At 39.7% G+C, this 22595-nt stretch overlaps 5 protein-coding genes and 1 long non-coding RNA gene across 7 annotated transcripts in view; all 6 read right to left on the bottom strand.

Moving 5' to 3' along the window:
- The window catches only part of LOC132906326 (leukocyte receptor cluster member 8 homolog), a 93181-nt gene extending 75446 nt beyond the window's left edge, over positions 1 to 17735 (bottom strand). For both annotated transcript variants that reach the window (XM_060958408.1, XM_060958410.1), the window contains exon 1: positions 17723 to 17735. The gene's annotated coding sequence lies outside the window, so the exon portion shown is untranslated. The remainder of the gene's footprint in view (positions 1 to 17722) is intronic.
- Positions 542 to 8037, bottom strand: LOC132906238 (uncharacterized). Its single transcript, XM_060958239.1, has 2 exons — positions 7262 to 8037; positions 542 to 5255 (listed from the first exon to the last, which is right to left on the bottom strand). Exons 1-2 carry the CDS (start codon positions 7367 to 7369, stop codon positions 4962 to 4964), a joined length of 402 nt encoding a protein of 133 aa, XP_060814222.1. The 5' UTR covers positions 7370 to 8037; the 3' UTR covers positions 542 to 4961.
- Positions 14297 to 16513, bottom strand: LOC132906372 (zinc finger protein 224-like). The gene is made up of 2 exons (XM_060958507.1): positions 16324 to 16513; positions 14297 to 15262 (listed from the first exon to the last, which is right to left on the bottom strand). Exons 1-2 carry the CDS (start codon positions 16397 to 16399, stop codon positions 14958 to 14960), a joined length of 381 nt encoding a protein of 126 aa, XP_060814490.1. The 5' UTR covers positions 16400 to 16513; the 3' UTR covers positions 14297 to 14957.
- Positions 17163 to 17588, bottom strand: LOC132906136 (zinc finger protein 16-like). The gene has a single exon (XM_060958006.1). It carries the CDS (start codon positions 17586 to 17588, stop codon positions 17163 to 17165), a length of 426 nt encoding a protein of 141 aa, XP_060813989.1.
- A 183-nt stretch (positions 17736 to 17918) lies between the features above and the next one.
- On the bottom strand, positions 17919 to 20248 carry LOC132906378 (uncharacterized). The gene is made up of 2 exons (XR_009657974.1): positions 19247 to 20248; positions 17919 to 19021 (listed from the first exon to the last, which is right to left on the bottom strand). It is a non-coding gene; the product is annotated as an uncharacterized LOC132906378 (long non-coding RNA).
- A 416-nt stretch (positions 20249 to 20664) lies between these two features.
- On the bottom strand, positions 20665 to 22083 carry LOC132906135 (uncharacterized; the record flags this gene model as incomplete). Its single annotated transcript, XM_060958004.1, has 2 exons — positions 20665 to 21203; positions 21876 to 22083. Coding segments are annotated over 2 exons (576 nt in total), but the record flags the coding sequence as incomplete, so codon positions are not given.
- Between the last annotated feature and the right edge of the window lie 512 nt (positions 22084 to 22595).

The following is a 22595-nucleotide window of genomic DNA, read 5'->3' as shown; positions in this document are numbered from 1 at the left end:
CATACTTCAGCCTATAGGTGCCATCTGCAACAGGCGGTTACGTCGACAATTCCGTGTTTCAAATTTTCCTCGATTATACGTTTACCTTACCTTATTTTCGATGCTGAAAATCGTTCAACGACAAAACTTTGATTGCAAATTAGGTTTTGACAAGTTTGTCAAATCAATCTTAAATCTCAATATCGTTCTTATATCTGCCATATTTTTCAGATCGAATGCTCGATGGCTGATACAATCGATTTGTCGTTCGTCGATCGTATCGATGCGATCGTTTCTATTCTTATCGATAATATTGGTAAATCATACTTGAACAATTCTATATAATCATGAGTCATAACGATTGCTCATTCGTAACTCGAATATCAAATACTATTTTGCACGTGTCATCGTCGTATTAAGCAACTAATTGTCGTCATATTGAAATTGTTGCATGACTCAGTACGAAAAAATTACGCGAACATCCTAAGAAGCTGTGGGAAAACTTTTGTTGTCACAGGTCTTTGAAAAAAATACTTTAGGAAATTAAGAAATACTCTGTTAATACTTTGAAACTCATTTATTGAACATGACATAAAAATCACGATATATGATAATGATGAACCGAGTCTATTGTAAGCTTTCAAACTTTAGATATATTATTCATCTTGAATGTTCGCCTGTAATATCTTACTCGAATGTCTTAACAAACGCTAACGGACTCGTTATTTTATACATGTATAATTATATTCATGGAATGTGCACCCGTCATTTCGCTTTCTTTTCCATTTTGTACGTCCATGTACGTACATACGTCCAGAAAAGAAAAATAGGAAAAGAAAAAAAGAAAAGATCGATAACAGGTTTTGACAAAAAATTCCAAATGTTCGCTTAGTATCGTATATTTTGTCATTTCTTCTTTTTTCAATTTTTAAATTTTGAGAAATTAAGAAGCTCGATGATGTACCCGACATTTCATTCTTGATGAAGTTACGTTGAAGAACGAGCGTTACGGGTTTTTCAATAACAAAAGCTGCTGTTTTATAAAAAGAAAAAAAATAAATACATAACATAAGATCGAAAAATAGCGAGAGATGATAGAGGTTTGTGGTGGCAGAAACGAACAGGTTGCCGCGGAAAAAGCAACAGCCGCTCGTGAAGTCTATCATGTATGTATATAGATGCTATATTTTTATGCGATCCTGGGGATTTTGGCAGTGACATTCAATCGTCATGGTTGAGGAGAAAGTCATTGAGAGATCAACGATACTATGTATACCGACGAATAATGTCGTTTTGAATCGCGAAAGCTACAATTCTACTTCTGCATTGCAAAAATATTAGACAAAATATGAAACGGCGAGCATACTCTACTTATAATACGAAAGCGTTATTCAGGCCGTTTTACAAATACGCGAAGTACCTATACGTTTTAACATAAAGCCCACCACGCATATCTCTAAACGCGATAGAAATTATTTTCTGATATTCACGTTCGATTCTATCGCTCAATCCAAGCCGAAACTATCAATTTGTACTTTCGTATGAAATTGTTCGTGACCGTTTCCCCATGACTCGTACTCCCATCTCCTCAGCCACGCGCTAAAAATCAGCTCAAAATGTCCCGAGTGAGGTATAACGAATAACCATAACGTAGTTGCAATAGTTATACAAAAAATAGTCAAATTGTCGAATAATGTATATGTATATATGCACACAACAGGCGCGCGGCGAGCGCGTGTGCGTGTGTCGATGTATACGTATGTACATATTCAAATATATATAAATATATTTGTATATATTCATATAGCTTTATAGTTGCGCGAACATTGTGACCGTAGAATGAAAGTGGATCGAGCTGAAACAGATAAACTATAAGATACGTACAGCTGAGTGTTTTATAAATCGAATTGAAAAATAACAAATGTTATGTAAATATTTCGAATCAACGCGAAAAATATTATATACAAAAAGATAGGAGGTCAAAGCTTCCAATCCACGTTTACTCCGCGGTCCGAGGCCGCCGTAATAAATAGATCGTATTATCTCGTCAATCTCTAAACTCTAATAACACCATTGTTCCTAATCAGTACAAATCAATCAACGAAATGGTGGAACGAAATTTCGCCAAGGTTCGTGCAACGTTCTCGATCCTTCGCGCGTCCCAACACTTCGTCAAGCACCACGTTTTAACATCAGATCGGTAATTCTATTGTTTTTCTGTTCTCTAAAGCAGTCTTACATATAACGGCAATTTTTCTGAATCAGTCCTTTCATTCTTATCGAATCTGGTCTTTTCCTTCGTTCGTTCTTTCTTTCTTTCCTCGTTCACCTAGTATTTTCACTGAAAAGAAGAAGGAACAAAGAAAAAAAAAAAAAAAAAAAAAAGAAAAAGAAAAAAGAAAAGGAAACAAAGAGAAGAAAAATTGTCGAATGATCATTTCGAAAATTAGGCGAGGTGTTTCACACAGCAAATTTGATAATCTTTTAGAATTTAACGTTGAACGATATCTATTTAGAAAATAAATTATCCCGAAAACGTGTTCGATCGAAAATTAAGGAAAAATCGTTTGATCCTTCGTTCGGATCAACATTGTTATTGAACGAAGAAAGAACTCGTCGCTGTTCCTATCAAAGGACGCGCATTGATTGACGGAGAATCGAAGCGTTCGTACGAATTTTCGTAGTAACAATAACATTTCCCCAACTTCTACCTCCATTTTTTTATTTTTTTGTTTTTCTTTTATATGATTGTTGCAAAATAATTCTACCTTATAGCTTACGGTATCACAGAGTTACACGCGGTATCATATAATTGCTCCCACTTCGTAATTTCGCAAAACGATAAGGAAAGCGCGTGATCATCTTATTCGAAAAATTGAAAATTGTGGTAATATATAGATGGACGCAGACGATGTCACCGTATTACACATATAAAAAACAAAGTTCTCTTTATCTTACACGTAATTAAATACTGTTCAATTATTATGAAACGGAACGATACGTTACTGTAACTTCGCTTGAATTATATCGTCGTTAAAGTTCTGTCTGAACTTTCATTTTTTTTTGAGAAACAGCAGGACGTTTCAATCATACCGTTCTTTGGTTTTCAATACCTTCCATCGCTTATGAAACGATCGAATAAAAGCAAAGGGAAAGAGGAGAAGGATAGGAAAAAACGTGAATTTAGTATTTGTAGAATTGCACATAAAAGTATCTCTACGATTTCATTCGATGTCTTGGAAAGACGTCGTTCTGCGTCCAATTTTCGAGGACACTTTCTTTTCTATATTCCAGAATTATTCAAACAGATTGCTCAACATATAACAAATAACAGGCTTGACCATTTATCTCGACGCAACTAATATATCATTATACTATAAAGAAATTTAACAAACGCTTCGTAACGACTAATCAAAACAGCAAAATCCAGTACCTCGGGCGCGGGACAAAGGAAAACCGCTATGATACACTTGGATACATACTGCGAGGATTCTTTAAAAAATGTATCTTTTTTGCGATATAAACTAGCAAATAAGTCTCGTATGTAATGCAAATACGTTTACCTCGAAACGATACTGCAGGGACTTTAATCTACAAAAAAATCAATAACGGATCAACCGGGAAGAAAGTTTGAAAGAAGCAATTTTCATGCGGGACCAGCGTTTTATAAATAAAAAAAAAAATATATTTGTGCATCGTTTCAAAGACAAAGTATTTGCTCGCGTGTTTGCTAAATTTTATGCGAGACGAAGTTTAACGAAAGCGTCAAATAAATATTTACGCATATAAGTACAGTTAATGTCGCTCGAACGATAGTGTATATATATATATATACACATATATGATTAAAATAAGTAAGTCTTTTCTTAGGCTCCGTTCTCTCACTAGCTCACCTATATTGTACGTGTATATAATGCGCATTCGTATACCCTTTTGCAGTTTTCGCATATACGCACGCACATTCCCTTTGGAGGCAGCAAGTAATCTTAACGATGAAAACAAGCGTTTCCGGTTGTCGTATGCGAGAACCTCTACGGGAACTCCTTTGACTCGGACGCGACTTACGCCACGTCATAGTCACCCCATTTCTCTGCTTGCCCTAATATTTTAAAAACATATTTACCACAGTTACCATTTGATTGGCTAGACGTTACACGAATGATAAAAGGAAAGTAAGAAACTTGTAAGTAAATTCCAAAGAAATAGGAAGAAGCTCGAACGAAATACAACTTTGTTTTAGCTACGTCTTTAATAGAAAGAGAGGAAGACAAAGAGAGAAAGAAAGAAAATAGAGGAAGGAGAAAGAGAGAGAGAGAGAGAGAGAGAGAGAGAGAGAGAGAGAGAGAAGGAACAGAGCGTGAACAATTTTGGTAATTTTAGTAAGAAGCGAAGGTCGTGTAACGCTTGAGCTGTTTCTGAGATTTTATACGCGCAATAATATATGTACAATGAAGGAACTAGCTTTTAGGTCTGGACATTAAGATCCTATACCGACCCCGACTGGCCACGAACTATGCAATTATACGCGTACGAAACGAACGCGAAATGAACGCGAAATGAATGCGAAATAAACGCAGTCCAACGTACGCGCCAACGTAGATAACGTCGATAACGACGTATTCCATCGTGATTATGTACCTCTTTCTCACTGGATCCTTCTTGTTGCTCGTTCCCGGTGCTTGCGGTCCTTCGCTCCTTCTTGTTCGACGCCACTGTTGCAAGAACCGAACATTATCGTTGTCACTGGCAATCGAATCGCGGGAAACTATTTCTTCTTGTTGTTCGTCCGATTCTATTCCCGTTGCTGTCGTCTCCTTTGGTGCTGTCGTACTGTTTTACCACGCCGAAGGCGGCGGATCCGGACAGGATCGTACCACCCCCTCGTGGATCGTTGCGGACGTGGTAACGGGTGCAGAGGTACGTCGGATCTCGATCGGTTTCGAGCCGGAAATCGGTGGCCGGCCCAAAACCGCCTGATTGTTTCACGACAAGTTTCGCTGATCTTCAGCGGTATCGTCAGCCTTTTTCAACGACCTTTTCAACTTGTCCACCAGCCGATTGTGGAACTTGTTCAGAGAATTAGAGCTGCCGGTTTTCGGCGGAGACGAGCCGGTACTCTTGCTTGGACTTTGCAACGAGCTTTGAGACGCCCTCGAGGACGTTCTCGAGAAATGCCGAGAAGTAAGGGGCACGGAACGGTGAGCCGGCGATGTCAGAAAGTCTGACCCTGGCGAGGTAGACAACGATGGACCCTCGGATTTTGAACATTCCGAAACCTGCGAACAAAACGAATCGTTTCTTAATTCTTTACTTAGTTCTCACGGAAATCGTTAAAAATGTATCGATCGGATGATATCGATTCGAAACGCGCGCCAATTCCATTGCATACCTACTACTTTCACTTTCTATCTGGTCCTATCTTCTGCGGTCGACTCGGTTCACAAGATTCTTATATTCTACACTATACTTTGCAATTTCACGCTACGCGTATACGCTTTCGAATTTTCCGAAACAAAAACAGCGGAGAAATTTACCCAGTAATCTTCTCGAAAGCGCGTGTTTCCTGATGGAAAGTCCTCGTTGATAATCTCGCGTTTGAAAAGTTCGAGGATGAAAACTGGATCGAGAAACTCAAAGAGTAGCTACGAGAATTCGACGATACCGGTAGGAATACGGGACGAGTAACCACAAGTAGATATTTAAGTAGGTAGATAGAATCGTAGAGGCAACATGTACCGATTGTCGCCCTACTAGATGTAACATGGCAAACGATCGACGTATTGTTTCCGCCGTGTACTTAGCGGAGTGAATTTAGCGTTGCATTGCTTTGCAGACAAGGCCGAATGCCCTCGATGCAACGTTACGATGGAACAGTGGTTCGCAATCGAGCACGCCGTATCGAGTAATCGATGTTGCACGTGCGCACGTGCGCCACAACCTCGGACACGACGAATTTCTCGCCGCAGATTCACGTACATCGGTTACGCGCAATTACGTAATTTCTTATCACGAGAGTAACTGGTTCGATTCTTGGCTTCGCGCGTGGCTCTACGACCGATACGAATTAGCGTCCGATCAAACGGTCCTTGCTATCTGCAAGACGCCGACACATGGTCAGCTGAGTTTCGTAGATTCAAATATTTCGAAAGTTTTACGAAATTCACTACAACGTCGTGTAAATCGAAAGTTAACACGGGTCGTTGAAACTCGGCTAAATGCTCGATCGAGTCCAACATACATACACACGTAATTATCGGTTAACGCGTTCACAGTCCCATGCGATTTATGGCAAGGCCTCACGCTTACGTTTCTCGAACTTTGCCCGACCACAACGACGACTACGACGATATCGCGGCGATTCAAAACGACACATACCGGCGAAACACGAATACGTTTTTAAACGAAAAGATTTTGGTTCGAAGGAACGTTAATCGATGGTATGAAGTTTAGAAGGATATAAAGCGATAAAGATAAGACCGGCGATGAAACGTGAACAGAATTTTGCCTTTGACGCCGGAAGTATAGCTAAATAGCCTTATCGATGATAGATCGAGTTGTGATTTCGCGATGCGATCAAAGCGATACTATCGGAAAGATTATCGCACGCGATGCGTTACGAAATTAGGAACAAACGTTGCGCAACCATGTATCACGCCGTAGCAAAGATATGCCTACGAATATCGCGTCGCGAACGTGCGGAAAAAACTATTTTCTCACGAAAAAAATGCACAAGCAAGCGTGTTTTCCGTTCTGTTTTCTTCGTCAGCATTACCAGACTGCCGACAATGCGACTACCCCGCGCACAAAGTGTAAGTACGTATGCGCCACAATAAACACCGGAATGTTTCGTATCCGTCGTCGAGTCACTTTCGTCGCGCGTAATCGACCATTCGCTGCCTGACCGTGAAATTATTTCCGACCGCCGCTGTACGTATTTACGTATCTATATGGCACGCTTGAGAAATATTCGTGATCGAAATTCGTGCGATCTATGAAATGCATTTCGGATACGGCACGCGTTAACAACGTGCTTGAGTTAACAACGATATTCCCGAGTCTTTGAATATCGTTTCCACGCGATATCGCTATCTGACGGAAATTTTTTTTCCGCAAACCAAAAAAACGCGAGGAATGCTCGAAACTTACCGTAACGATATGGAAAATCGAATATACGAACAAAATTTCGCGCCAACTTTAAGTTACCGGAACGCGCAACTCGGTCCGTTTGTTTCGATTCTGTAGGTTCGGTTTCAGGCGGATTTGTAACAGATAAACCACTCACCTTTCTACTGCGACAGGCCTGAGGATTGGAACACTCGGAAGATCGACGACTGCGGTTGGTCTTGTAAATGTCCCACTCGTTTTTCATAACGGGCATCATAAACGCCATCTCGATAGCCGGCACTCGTGACCGAGCACACACTCTCTTTCTCTCTATTCCGCGGCAAGTTGCCTTCCTTTTCTTTCACCTAGCACTATACCTAGCCGTCGTCTTTCTCGCTCCGTTTTTCTGGAAAGTTCAAACCAGACGGTTCCTGGCGTTGCTAAATGTCGATAGTTTTTCCAAGAGATTCCGTTGAACCACTGCGTGCTCTGCCTTCACCAGATTGACAAGACAGTTTCTCTTTGTAGCGGGAATTGACGAGTCAGTTTTCGGAACGCGTGTGCAAATTTTTTCGTTCTTTTCACGAAACGTTTATCGCGATTGGAATCCGCTTTTTCGTTTAGGTTTTTCGTCTGGAAATCGGGACGATCCGAAAATCGCGCAGTGTTCGTTTCGATCAGACTCGAATAGAGCGAATAGACGCCGTCGTCGACGACAACAATGACTCGTCACTGAGGTTGTTGTGGCTGCTGGTATCGCTGCCAACTGATCCTCCCAATCGCTGTTGCTACTGTTTCGACTGGAAAACTGCATACACGTCGTACGCTTTCACGGATAGCTGGTCGTTTTTTACGGTAGTTCGGCGTGCTGCCTTTTCAACAACGTTCTCGATCACGCGCGTCCGGTCGATGCGGTAGTCTGCTACGGAATGAGCACGCTGCTGCTCGTGTAGGTAGGTGTAAAAGGTCGCCATGGTGGGGATCAGCGGCCGATCCTATTGGTCTATTCTGAGGCGGGACTCCTACGTCACGGGTTACCATTGATTTTCCAATGTTGATACACACGGCAGCATGACGTCCCGGATTGATTTTCTGGCAGGGGTTCCTGCTGGATCGCACGTATACGTTGCCCCGATCCCGGTATATAACTACGTCAACGCATAGGAATGTCTCTTTCCCTCCAAAAAGGATTCGCTTCAACCTAACGAGCGCCCAGCTTCCTCTCTGGCCTGTCCTCGACCCTTTCGCTTCTTCCTGCAAAAATCTGTTTTCTTCCGCTCTCTCAAGGTCGCCTTACGGCAAATCGCATCGCGTTCAAACGCAGATACTAAATACGTAAGTACACGTGCGATGCACGTTCGTCCATCGCGATCCGCTTCTCTTTCGCGATATAATTAGGAATTGCCAGCTTCTATTTTTGAGCTATTATATCCTTCGAAACTTTTCATTTGATACGGAATACTACTAGCCGTTAGCGCTGGCGCTGACGCTGGCGCTCGGAAACCTTGAGACGTAATTTCATCCTAGTAGCGAAATGACGTACAACAAACCGCTAATAATCGTTTAACGCTAATAATTGGCTGACACATAGTGATGCAATATTAAAATAAATTGCGCGGTACGCGATAGGTATATATTAGAAAACCAATTCTACCCAATTTGCGATCATTTTTTACCGATCGATCGGTGCGCGATGATGCATGACAAATGTATCACGCGATCGAACTAGAAAAATGTATTTTATGCTGGTAAATTGCATGTAAAATTGACAGAAATACGTTTAATATCTTGATCAACGGTTGATATTGAGTGCACTTATCTACGGTCGGTATCGTATCATCCGTTGGTCACTAGACGTAACAGTTAAAATAATGGTAACTTATCGCAACAAGCTTTTCCAATGTTTAGCATTATTTCCACGATTTCGGACTTTTATTGAACTAAGAAACAATAGAATAACGAAAATATAAACTGTAATAATAGAAATATCTATTTAGATATCGCATATATAGTCAACAATTTGCAAATGCGATCTCGTTTGTCAGTAATTTGATCCAACGTGTTACGTAACGACCTGAATTTCTACATTTTTGAAACTACGACGACTCCGACAGTTATAAATAACACAGAGATGTAAAATGATCATGCATTGTCATTTTTGTAAAAAGTAAATTTATTTTGTTTGCAAAGGTACAGGGATCTTGGTTTAAATAAACGCAATTCGTTTGTTTCGTGCTGTCGTTGAGTGACCGAAAGAAAGTATAGGTACGCGATATATTCGGCAACTATGCTGCTTCCGTTTGTCTCTATAAAAGACAACAGGACTGTCTTTGTTCTAACATTTTGTAAATTCTTCTTCTTTCCTTAACTATAAGTAGATAGTACGTAGCTTTGCGTTCGTGCATCGGACAATAAAGGAACTGTAAGACCTGGCTTATTGTTAGTTTCAACATAATCGTCGATACTATTACAACGATACTACGGTAAAAAACACTGTTTTTTTTTTATTATCCCTTGGAAATTCATTCAAGTAACATCATCGAGAAAACTTTCGCGGATAGATACTTTGAGGACTCGTGTAATCTTGTACTTGCAGTGTTAGTATCGTCGCGATCAGACCTTCGGAAGCTCTCAGACAAGTAGCATCGCTTTCTCACTCGGTACTCAGAAAGTAAGCAAATTCTATATTATCATATTACGATAAAATAGTTATGTTTTTTTCTTTCCTTCGTATGCATATTACAAAAGAAGCGTTTACCAACAGATACGTTTCGTACGGCGTGTTATAATCGCTTTAATCGCCAAAATGTTACGAGTTTGTTCTTTTTCAACGTTATACTTCTTCGTCGTGGCTAAATAATATTTTATTATATTGCACGATCACAATATCGTTACTCCGTAAAATCGCTACGTTCTTTTTTTTCAATGAAAATACATCTTCGAATATTATCTTATCATTTAACGACAGTGATATGAAGATACCATTTTCTGTCAGTTCTCGTGGATCTTTCATAAAACATAAAAACTAGGGGGCGTATCTTTGGCACGGTTAAGAGGTATTTGCAATTGTTTTCCGAAACACCTTTCCGTTCGCACAGTTCGGTGATCTATAAGCTAGTACGCAAGAAGCACCAAATTACAAATACTTGAGACGGATTCGTTTAGGGCCACCTGGCTCTTCCTCTATACGCGTAACATTCCAGTCTCTCTCTGTGCAAATATATATATCTCGTCTACGTTTAGTGTACAGTTACGACTTACACGCTAGCCAATACTATATTAATATCTCTTTTTTGGCACAGACTTGACAATCACACCGATCACAAACATTGAAAGTACTGTAACTTTGAATAAATAACTTTGCGTTTCTTAGATACCGTTGAATATTCAACAGGATAATTCTCGAATATCCAATCGTTTAATGCCAAGTCGGATGATTCCAAGTCATTGTTAGTTTAAGTACTTGAGCTATTTATATACACGATGCGCATAAAAATAATATATTTCCGTATTGAACACTCTTTAAAATGGCATTATTTCCTTAATAATTCACTGTGAGAAATGAATTTCATATTTAATTCTCGAATCATACCGATGGATAATCGTTCTGTATCTCAGTTTCCTTATTTCTGTTAAATGCCCCGTGTACCTTTAACCCTTTGCACTCTGAATTTTATTTCAACTTCGTTACCAGCAGCTGGTAACGCTTTCAAGTGTTTTATTTGAAATTTACTTTAAGTAAAAAATAAGACAATTGAAATAAATAAAGGAAGAAAGAAATTCAAATAAATACCACTTTTATTCACACTATTGCTGTATTTTGTAATTTTTAAGTGTATGATATATCTTGAAACAATTTCCAGCATGCAAACGTGCTTTTATTTCTCACGTTTCGTAAAAAAATGTGGACACGGAAGAATGTTGAGCGAGACTCGACAAAGGAGCTCCTGAGATAAAAATTGATGTGCAAAGGGTTAATTAATAATTTTACGAAAAATTTCTGCTTTTCCTCCGGAATATTGCAATGTCAATGAGGCGTAAAACGATTACAAGTAGCATTGCACGGCAGAACTTACAAAATAACTATACACTATCCTTTATGCATAACGTTACGAGTCACATGTTGGCAGGACTGTTAACGAGAAAATATTGCATTTAGGTAACTTGTACATGTTGCACCTTAGAAAAATATGTCAAACAATTCGAATAAAAATATCACAACGATATTTCTCCTTTAAACTAACAAATATTCGAACAAACGAATAAACAAAACAGATAAATAAAGGATATATCGGGTTGGCAACTAAGTGATTGCGGATTCTGTAAATGTCACCTAATGGCAAAATCCGCAATCACTTAGTTGCCAAGCCGATGCAAATAAATAAATAAATAAATAATCGAACAATTAGACTATCGCGTGAAATATAAAAAAACAAGCAAGCGTATAGATATAGGGAGAGTACTGTTTCAATTTCGCAATTCAAACGTGCAATTCGAATACAGATGGATTCTCTGATGATCCCGCAGGTGATGTCGATGCTTGAATCGCTTCTTACACCAGGCGCATTGAAATCTTGGCCCGACGCCGCATTCCAGTCGTAAATGCCTGGTTAAGTTGCACTTGTGGGAATAAGTACGACCGCATTTCGGACACAAAAACGGTGGCCCATCTTCCAAATCCTTCAGCATCTTCCAAACTGCAACATTTTGTTAAGCACACGATGAAACGTTTGTCACGCATTTGATACAACGATTGGCAAGACGTGGCGGAGGTAGAGAAACAAGCGTTTTACGGCAAAATAATATTAATGTCGGGAAAGAATACAACGAATTCGAGGACCTTACATCGAGCCATGCTATGGCAAAATAAACATGTTCCTTTCCTCTCGATCGCAACGAAATTTAGATAATCGTGTGAAGATGATTGCACATTCGCGCACAATTACCTGTACCTTCGTTATAAACGATATTCTCGATCAATCGCAAAGAACAGTTCTCGCATGCAACTATCAACATTTCTATGGAAGAACAATTTGATCGTGGAATACTTCTGTTTGTTTAACTATTATACACGGTGATGTCTAACTATTCTCAAATGAACATTTAGAACGATGAAATCTTCACGGTCTGCTATTCGTTTTCATGATACGGAAATTAATGACGCAATAAGACACATGTAACAAGAGATCGATAATAAATCGATCAGAGATATGATAACTTTTCGTAAATACAAAATATTTATTTCCTTTATCGTACAATTGTGAGTATTCATCGATGCCCATAGTTATCTATGTATGGAAGTACATGCGTGTATACTCGAACAAACTTCTCCCTTGTTTCCTTTAATATATTTTATATATACACATATATGTATGTCGGATACGTATGTCTTTGGAAAACGGGGCGTGTGTTGAGTCTTGCTGCTAGTTGTCCATAGTTGTCTTATACCAGATGATGTTTGTTTATGGGAATGTATTACAAAAGTTAACAAGTAATGATTGAGTGATCGAGATGCCTATGACGATGAATTTAGGTTCGATAACGAATACACGGTCAACGGGATGACGATTGCGATTAGGAACTCGATGTACGTGTTCACTGGGCTAGTCGAACTTGTCGGATTGCACCTCAGTCCAAGTGCAACTGCCCTTGTATACTCCTCTCCGCATTTCTCGGGTCAATACCTGTTTTTGAGGAGAGTTATTTAATTACTTTATATCTCTGTTAGATACACTTCCCTCCCGTGACCGTGGCTACGTTCAGTGACCCGTTATGTCACTTCGAGCCCAAGCTCACTGTCATAAATCTCGGATAATCATAATTGACTTAACTCGTAAACGGCTATTTCTCAGTTTTATCGTTTAAGTACGACTATAATAGAAAGCCCGGACTAAAGTATTGGGGACCTTGCCAAATATTCCGAAAGAAAGGCTCCGGCGTCCCTTCATCTCCGACATGTATATATATACACAATAAGGGTTCATTGATTTCATTTCGACTCATCTTACCTATATTTCACCTTTGTCTCGTTTATACTTTACTTTATTGTCCTGTACTTACTACGTTTACCACGTAGAGTACATACTATAATTTGATGAAATTCAACAGAAAAATGGCAACAAGTCAGTCTACTCTTGTCAGTCGAATATTAACACAATGGTGAGTAACCTTCGAGATCACTATTGAATTCAAACTATAGATATTTAACGTTTCTGTAAACTGATTAATGGAAATGTACTTAAGGTTTTTGATGAGTTCTCATATGCAGAAGCAAGTTGTGCTTGTGTTTCGATTTCTTGTGACATATGGGACACTCGAATTGCGGCTCGACACCACACTCGAATCTAATGTGCCTGTTCAAGGAGTGAGGCCTGGTGTAAGCGTTTCCACAACGCGAGCAAGAGTAGCTGGAAGTATCGCGAACGCTCGCGTGATTTCCTGTCAACGATGGCTCGTCTAATCCATTCTCCGACATCTTCCCCGACGCAACAACGTCGTTTAGGCAATTTCCAGAATGCTGTATCTTGCTCGAATACTCGTTACTGTCGGAACCTGGCTTCTCCGTCACTTGACTTTCCGCCATCAGACGAAGATACAAGCTCTGGTATCGATAATACCATTCGATCGCTGCACTTGGTGAGTACTTGCGTTCTAGAAAATAGATAACAGAATCAATATCGTTCTGCGTTGTCTGCTATTCGTTTCGTCGACGATTCTCTTACACCGATAGTCGTTCGAAAGAGATGAAACGTGAATTACGCGAAAGTGGATTTACACGCAAAGCACGAATCGTGGTACATTTAACCGATCACCGTGAAAACGATTACCTGCGGCTTTAAATCACCAGCTCTATCCTTTCGTTTCCAGTTATCAAGTCTGCGACTAAATTTTCGAAACTCCTGAACGTAAGACGCGTTCCGAGTGCTATTTAGACACGGAGATTCAACGAGACATCGAGATCGCTTACGCCCTTATATTTCTGTTTGATGTCCAAATATCGTCGAACGCGGCTTATCTTCAAGATTCTGTTACGTTTCCTGACGTTTTGGATGGCGCGTGTTATTAAGCAAATGTAAAACCCGTCTCATAAAATTAGTTACGAATATGAAGTTGATTTTTCTGGCAATTGACACAGACACATATACGAGGTTTAGGTTCACCGCAAACAAGGCTTCGTGTTATGATTAAGTAGCACGTTAAGTTTTTATACAAGCAGCCACACTTTACTTGCAACATTTATAAACTTCACCGAGATTTTCCACCTTTCTCTTTTCTTCTTTCTGATTCAGTTTATTTCACAAAACGGAAAGCATCGTCGCCGATTCGGATACAATGCTGAGCAAGCGATTCGACGACAACTGGCCGATAGGAAAGAGAGGAACAGCAACTTGCAATTTATTGGCATTGTTATACTTGAAATTGATTAAGATGGTATCGATGTCATTAAAGAATATAATGACAATTGTAATTCTCCATATTTATTCATTCTTATCACGGCTTCCTAGTATTTATACGTTCAGCTATAGGAATTTATCGTTACGTACTTACATGCTATTAAGTAGAAACCGATTATGACGAGATTATGGCGAGATCTGATCGATTTATGTCTGTGAAAGAAACCGGCGATAAGAAAAATAATATTTTTAAAGCGGTACAACAAACGTATTCTAAAGCAGTCTTGTTGCGATTAACATATTTTCATCGGCTTGAGATACTATCCCTGTCGATATAAAAAGACAATATGAGAATCATATCGAATATTTTCGCAACGGTATATTCTCGAGGAACAGTTTTGTTTTGCCGGTTAGAATATCGATATAAAAATATTCTAAAAATCATTCGCGAAACAAAAATATCACTAAAGTTTATGCAGCTTAATGGGGCTTGGGTATCTTGTGTCGCCCTTGATAATGTTCGTTTAACTTGTACTGGTGATAGAACTTTTTCGGACACAATTTGCAAGAAAACTTTTTTTCTTTGTTACCACACTCAACCCTCTGATGCCTTAATAAACTGTCTCTCCACTTGTACCTCTTGCCACAACCGAAACAAATATTCATCAAGTTGCCATCATTGCGCAAATATTTCATTTCATCTTTTTGCGGTAAATTCATGCTGGCCGCGTAAGGTTGAAATCCCGATGGCAAACCGTATGGCAGTTGCAACGAGAAGTAGCCATCTGAAATTCAAGAAACAAATAAACCGTTTAGACAGCATTACCGAATTGTTACACCACAGTGAATAATAGCGAAAGAATCTTAGAAGCGTAATTCGAGCACTTTTTCAACCTGTTAAAATTTCTTGCGATCAACCATATGGATAATACTAGACGCTACGAAAATGTCAGACATCGATCGATACGCGTGTTGCAAGTGCGGTAACTGAACGACGCGATTCTATAGTTTTTCGTCGATCTTACAATCGGTTCGCTAAAATGCCGCTTAAAAAATTCTGTACTAAACGAAGCGTTGAACAGGAGCAATAACATAAGATAAAACATTGAAACAACTTTATTAAAAGAAAATAAAATGCAACAGATCGTACGTAGGTACAATAATCATCGATCGATCATTCGAAGAGGAAGCATTCAAATGGAAAACAGGTAGAAAGAACGGAAAGAATTCCAAAAACCGATTTCTTCGTTGTGGTTTGCGATTGCGAAATTCAATTCGTAGAGTTCGCGGCTACAATATTACACAGACTGGTGATTTTCTTAAGTCGCTACTCTCTATTTGTGTTCTCATACAGACACCGATGTACTTCCATTGCGAGACTTGAAAAGCGGCAAGTGTACGAGTCTAGTCCCTCCGTTACGTAAACCTACATGGCAAGCCATTTATATTTTCGCGTTTACAAATACCAGTTGGCGTCAACTTCAGAATTTAGTAATTATTCGTAATTTAGTAATTTAGTAATAACGTTTATTCGATAAATTTCATCTGACGTAGCTTTGCGACGAATTTGTCTAAATAGTTGAGAAGAACATTCGCATCACATGTGTGTAATCTGTCGACAGTCGTTATAGTACACGTTAAATTACTGTGGTTCGCGCGCACATATAGTTGTGTGTGTATCCACGTGTCAGTCGAATAACTTTGTCAAGTTCCATGTAACGTGGCAGACATGAAATGAAAATATTATTGACAATATAAAAATGTTTATAGACACGCGTGATATATTTGACTGCTGGTCAAATCGCTCGATGGAAAAGATTCGAATGCAAAAAGAGAGACTTAGCACCTGGCGGATTTATAGGTCGTGGTAAGCATCGACGTGATTCCGTAGTTCGTATCGGTACTTGAACTTTTTGTCGCATAGATGACAGGAAAATTTCTTCTCCTTGTTCCCACAGTCGACTCTCTGATGTCTCCTCAAGCTATCCTGCCATTTGTATCTTTTCCCACAATGAAGGCACACGAATCGCGGTCCAGAAGCAGCGACGCAAGAGTTGGATTCGTAACGTGGATCCATACCGCTCGTGAAACTCGTCGATCCTCCGATTTCCGAGATGTACGATTTGTTAAGGAAATACGAAGGTTCCTCGTCTTCTCCGATGTTACGAGCCTTTCTCTTCAGCACCCATAACGCGCTGTAATCTCTCGTATCTTCTATACCTGCGGGAAAAACGTTCAGTGGCAGCGATCACGTTTCATGCGCGATAATTATTGCGAATCATGTAAACTAAAGGCAATGTAATATAATCTCGAATGTTTCCAGTGTCTGTTCTATGTTTAATTGACGCATAAATATAGATACAAATACAAATTGCATGGAAATAAACAAGCGTGAACATTTCCGTTAGGTCGTATAAGTTTCGCAGAATGTTAATTGAACAAAGTCGTGTAAAACATTCCTCTTTCTCGTTTTGAGAAAACGGAAAGAACGAGAGAAAAAAAGAAAAGAAAAAAGGAAATGTATCGATCAAATGCGATTCGACAGTTTCTTTCGATAACTTAGAATTCCATTTAAAATGGAGCAAATTCACATTTTCTCGTGCCATCAGAAATGAACAATCACGAAACGACAAAGGCTCCGAATAGTCTCAAAGTGAGAAGAAAATTGTCTGCACGCTTTTTTTATTAAACGGTTGGTTTATCGGTAGCTGTAGACGCGTTGTCTTTGTCGCCGCAAACGAGTCTCTGATGCCTCCTCAACGTGTCCAGTCTTTTGTAACCTTTGCCGCATTGATTGCAATAAAACTTTTGTCGATGTAGCCATTCGACTTCCTCTTGCAGCTTCTCCAACGACGCATCGCACTTGGCTTGGTGCCGTTTAAGGCTGTCCATTCGCGTGTACGCTCTGTCGCAACCGTCGCATCGAAATTGTTGATGAGATTTCACGCTTCTCCGGAGAACGCTCGTTTCCATGGAATTCAAGATGGACGAGTCACAGAGCAAATAGTTCATCGCTAACTGTCCGTGAAACGAGATCTCACAAACCTCGGCGTCGTCCTCTTGCTCTTTTTCCGAGTAGCTCTCCGACTTCTCACCTGCAAAGAATACCATTTCTTCGTTATAAATGGGAGATCGCAAGCACCTTGTTGCGCTAATTTTCTTCAAAAAGGGAGAAGCATGCATGTGTTTCGTTATAGTCAAATTACCTTCCATTCACCTTGCCTTTCAGCAAAAGCTTGACATACGTGACTATTCGCTGATTATAACGCGAATATCACTAACTTTGTTAGCGATCGGAAAAACGACTATGAACGAGCGTTCTTTATCGAGAGAGAGAGAAAGATAGAGATAGATAGAGAGAGAGAGAGAGAGAGAGAGAGAGAGAGAGAGAGAGAGAGAGAGAAAGAGAGTTCATCGAACAGATGAGCGGAGATTAAAGAGTGTCGTTTGAAAAACGTTTTATTCAATTTCGAACATACCAAGAAACATTAGCTTCATGGACGCGCTTAACTTCGCGGTTATTTACTGTGATACATTTACAGCATCGCCGATATACATATACACACGTACATAGCGCATGAAAGTGAAATTTTTTCTGACAAAAACCATATTACAAAGCAAATTATTACAATCATCGTACTGCAACATTACGCTAATTGCTTCGTCTTCGAAGGTGTATTAGAGTATTTGATGCCGTGGATTTTCAACCATTTACACTGATAGGACAGGATTTTAGCATTCTGTAGAAAATAAGCACCACTATGTAGCGCGATGCAAGAGTATTTTTTCTAAATAGATGAAAATCCAGACTATCGTAGTCATGTTCTTTAATGTACGTTGTCTTGTATTTCTTTCTCTTTCTATACAACATTATATGTAATATTTTTAACAAGAAATACTTATAAAGGTAACGCGATTTCACGGTTTGTATAATATAGAATGTACAACAAGGTACGTAACACAGTGGCACTTATTTGAAAAGATGAAAACGTTGAATTGGTACGGAGCGTATATGTTGTTTCCTTTTCTCTTCCCCCCTCAATCTTCTTTATAACGAGTTAATCCATAACTGTGGTAACGATTGATAAAGATAAGAAAGATCGTACGTGTAAATTTTATATACTTCGCTTTAATCACGAAAGTGGGAACCAGCCAAAAGAAAGAAAAACCAAGATGAAAATTTGTTAAAGGAAACTTTCAGTATTTTTGATACACAAAGTTCTCCTATGATGTTTGCGATTTTAAAAAGAGAGTCGAATGCGCCGATTTCACGTGAGAGATCAGTGAGAGCGGCTTCGCGAACTTCTTGCCGCAAAAACGGCAGTACATTCTGTCTCCTTTTACTCTGCAATAATTCTTCTCGTGTCTTCGAAGACTGTCGAGCCTCGAGAAGCTTTTGCCGCATTCCTCGCAGATCACGCTCTTTGCAGCCTTCTTTCGTTCCGCCAAATCGTAACTGCTGGCAACGAACTCGAACAGAGTCTGCGGCTCCTCGTACTCGTTCTCCTGCTTCACGAACCAATCGCTCAAGTCGGCTCGTTTCCCTGCGAAGAACGAACGGTTCGCGTTAGCAAATATAATTACGTGGGTTTTATTGTTAGTCGGTTGATCGTACGAAACACAGGACAGTACATGCATCGGAAAAGATACAAATTTTCGCTACTGCTTCGGTGGCAGTAACCACGTAAATATACTAATTTCATGGTGTTTCCGCGATATTGCGGGAAACGGCATGGCATAGGATCGATTTCGACCGATGCGAAACACACCTTTCTCTTTTTTGCTGTAGGTCGCTTACTCGTCACTTATTCCTCGCTTATTCGTCGCGTTCATGCCTTATCCCACATTCAAAGAACAGCAGACAGAACATGTTGTTGCGAAGCCAGATGTGTTTATTGATCGAACGTAACAAAATTGAAAAAATATTCTATGCCAGCGTCAGGTAGCTTGAATATGTTTATTCTAGATTCGATTAGAATAAGGTTATAATAAAAGTTTCAGATTTCTATCCACGCAGAACGCACTCATAACATTTGACAGCAGTACTTGAACCATTCGTTTGATACATTCGTTTGAGTTTCTCTGAACTCCGCGAAGCTCCGGCAAAACGCGTGAAACGCAGAATTTATTCGTCTTGTTGCTAAGTCGATGACAACTGCTTTGTACGAAACGGAGGACGTTCAACGAGCTTTCCTAAAAGCAAATCGTTCGTTGTTTCTAATTAGACATCGATCAAATTCGTCGCAGAGGAAATATAGCTTGATCGAATCGATGACAACGAGTGAAAGCAAAGCTCAAACATAAGCGGAGACAGATTACATTAACATAGAAGATTAGTGGTTATAAAGAAGATCATTTCATAAGGAGCGAAAGCAAACATTGTGCCACAACTTTATAAAGCTCTTTTCCATCAGGAGCCCGGAATAATGTCATTGATTTCTTACATGTATACTATATACTAGTATAGCAATACTGCACTGTTAGTTAATGCGATACAAATAAATTACAATCGTCGATTATACTCTAGTTACAAGAGTAAAAACGTTGAGTAAATGTAAAAGTGTAAAAAGATAGATGGATTAAGTGAAAAAAAAAAGGAAGTGATATTACTATATTACTGACTACTCAAATATAAAGCTCACTGTCCCTTCACTTACTAACTTGGCTAAGTAGCATATATGTATAGAATGTTTGATGCGATTAAGAACGCGGTACTTTCGATGAAGATGATGATATTTGCTCGCGGCAGGTTAAAAATGCGTAGGATCGTCGATAAGTTAAGAAGCGGTGTGTTTGGTATTGTAGTGATTTGTCAATTCGTATCTCCGATAAAACTTCCTTCGACATATTTTGCAGTGATGTTTGGGTAATTTCCCGCATTCGAGTCTTTGATGTCTGCGGAGATTAGCCATCCACGAGTATCCTTTCCCACACTCTCCACACATGTAACGTTGCAAGGAGGTAAGCCCGCGAGTCAAGCGTGCTTTAGGCGTTTCCGGAATCACTTTGAGATCCTTGGTTTCAAAATCATCAAGCAGGTTCATCAGGTTGGAATCGTCTGGAATACGAGAAACATCGATTACTGCGAATTCGTCGTAACCCATTGAGGAGGATAACATGGGAGAAAGTGGCAAGAGTCTAGAGAAATTGGACACATCTATATTTATACGTGCATAATTTACAAGCATTTCAAGTATGAATAATTTTATTTAATCGAAGGATGTCACGCAAAATACATTTCGCTGTACGAGCAATATACAGGAACGATGTACAATCAAGATGGAAAGAAAAGTAAACTTAAACACAAACTCAAAAGTTATTTCGAACCGAAAGAGAACATTTGTACGACTAAACTTTTCTAAATCAAGTCTGGATGATGAGCCAGCAAATGTTCTTTCAGTCTGTCGCGCCTGTAAAACTTTCTCGAGCAAAAATGACACTTGTTTCTCGCTTCCTTGTTGCCACATTGCAGCTGATGTCGACGTAAACTGTACATCCAGGTATACTCTCTGCCGCAAAGCGCACAGGTGAAGAGCTGTTGTGGCTGTAGTTGTTGCTGCTGCTGCTGCTGCTGTTGCTGTTGCAGTGGTTGTTTCTTGTTTGGATCGAGCACGGGACACGGATAGTAGTACGCATCGTTGTAGTTCCTTTCTTTCAGCAACAGATCGTCCATCGAACTGCTTCGATAATCGTTCAAAGTGCTCCAGACGCTCTTCGATAGAACACCTGTCGAAGTAACACATTGGTGAACAAGCAGCATTAGATCGAAAAAGGAAATACCTCGGGACAGAGGAACGGTTTCGCGAAACAGGGTTAGATAAAAGTATGCGGTCAAATTGGGCGAATTCGGACAGATCGAGTAGGTGATCGAAGGAATCGCATTTGATTTGGTGCGATGAAAGGAACATGAGCTACGAGAATCAATCTCATTGTCAGTCACAAAAATGTTGGAAAACGGTGCCGTTCGATTATATGTATGTCAATATAATTATGTTTTAATCGTTCAGATTCGTTTATTTGTCGATACATATAAAACGTTATGGTGAGATATAAAGCGTTACGATTGAAACATTTTTTTGGTATCCGTTCCGTTGAAACAAAGTATACGGAATGTAATGGACATGATAGTATTTTCGTACATTGTACATCTTCAGCGTACACCTCGGTTCTTTCTCATACGATTACATCCCGTTACCTTTCTCGTTAACGTATCCAAAATGTTATTTACATGGTAGATTAATAGCAAATCTATTTTGTATAAAGAAACATATTATTCGACACGATTTATTTCGAGTGAAAAGAGAACCATCGAACAATTACGAAATTTTCAATCGGAATCGAATTTAAAATGAATCTAATCATAAGATACATGTATGCGTGTATACAATTCAAACTAACAACTCAAGATCAAAGATTTACACGCCTCCCACGTGATGTAATTCACAGAAGGGAAGGATTGTCGTTCAAAAGAAAAGGATAGAGCTGCAAAGCTTTTAGATATTCGTAGAAAAGATTTGTTTAGCGCATTGATCGCAATCGATGCGTCGCGACTACTTTGGGATCGCGGTCGAGCAGCTACTCCCGTTCTTTGACGAATACCGGCGAGTCATCGGTTTTCTCCACAATGTGTCGCAGTCTTCTTCGGCATCCGACAATGTGCGAATTCAAGACGAATTTGTGCTTGAATCTTCTATCGCATATCGGGCAAACTTCGCAAGGTACAACGCCGCACTCGAGTCGTTTGTGACGACTCAAAGACGTGGTGGCCTTGTAAGTTTTTCCGCACCTGTTGCAAGCGTACTTCGACACGCTATCCTTCCCATTTTTTCGTCTTCGATTTCTGTTCGGGCTGTAAGGCATGCCTGGGTAACGTACCCACAATGGTTCGCTATTGTCGTGCGGTTGTTGTATATCCTGCGATAACAGCATTGTCGCCAAAAGCCCTGAAACGAAATGATTCATTCGTTAGATGTCAAGCTTTCGCGTCCTTATCCGTTATAGTTTCGTCCTTAACGAGATGAGCAAGAAAAGATATTTTTCCTTGATTCGAGAATTAAACGAGCTTTAAGTGTGCCATGTCCCTGGGAAGTTGGATTTTTCACCACGGGTGTTTGTAGT

The sequence above is a fragment of the Bombus pascuorum genome, chromosome 4, assembly GCF_905332965.1.
Source record: "Bombus pascuorum chromosome 4, iyBomPasc1.1, whole genome shotgun sequence".
NCBI lineage: Eukaryota > Metazoa > Arthropoda > Insecta > Hymenoptera > Apidae > Bombus > Bombus pascuorum.
This window is presented reverse-complemented; position numbering and strand designations above follow the sequence as displayed.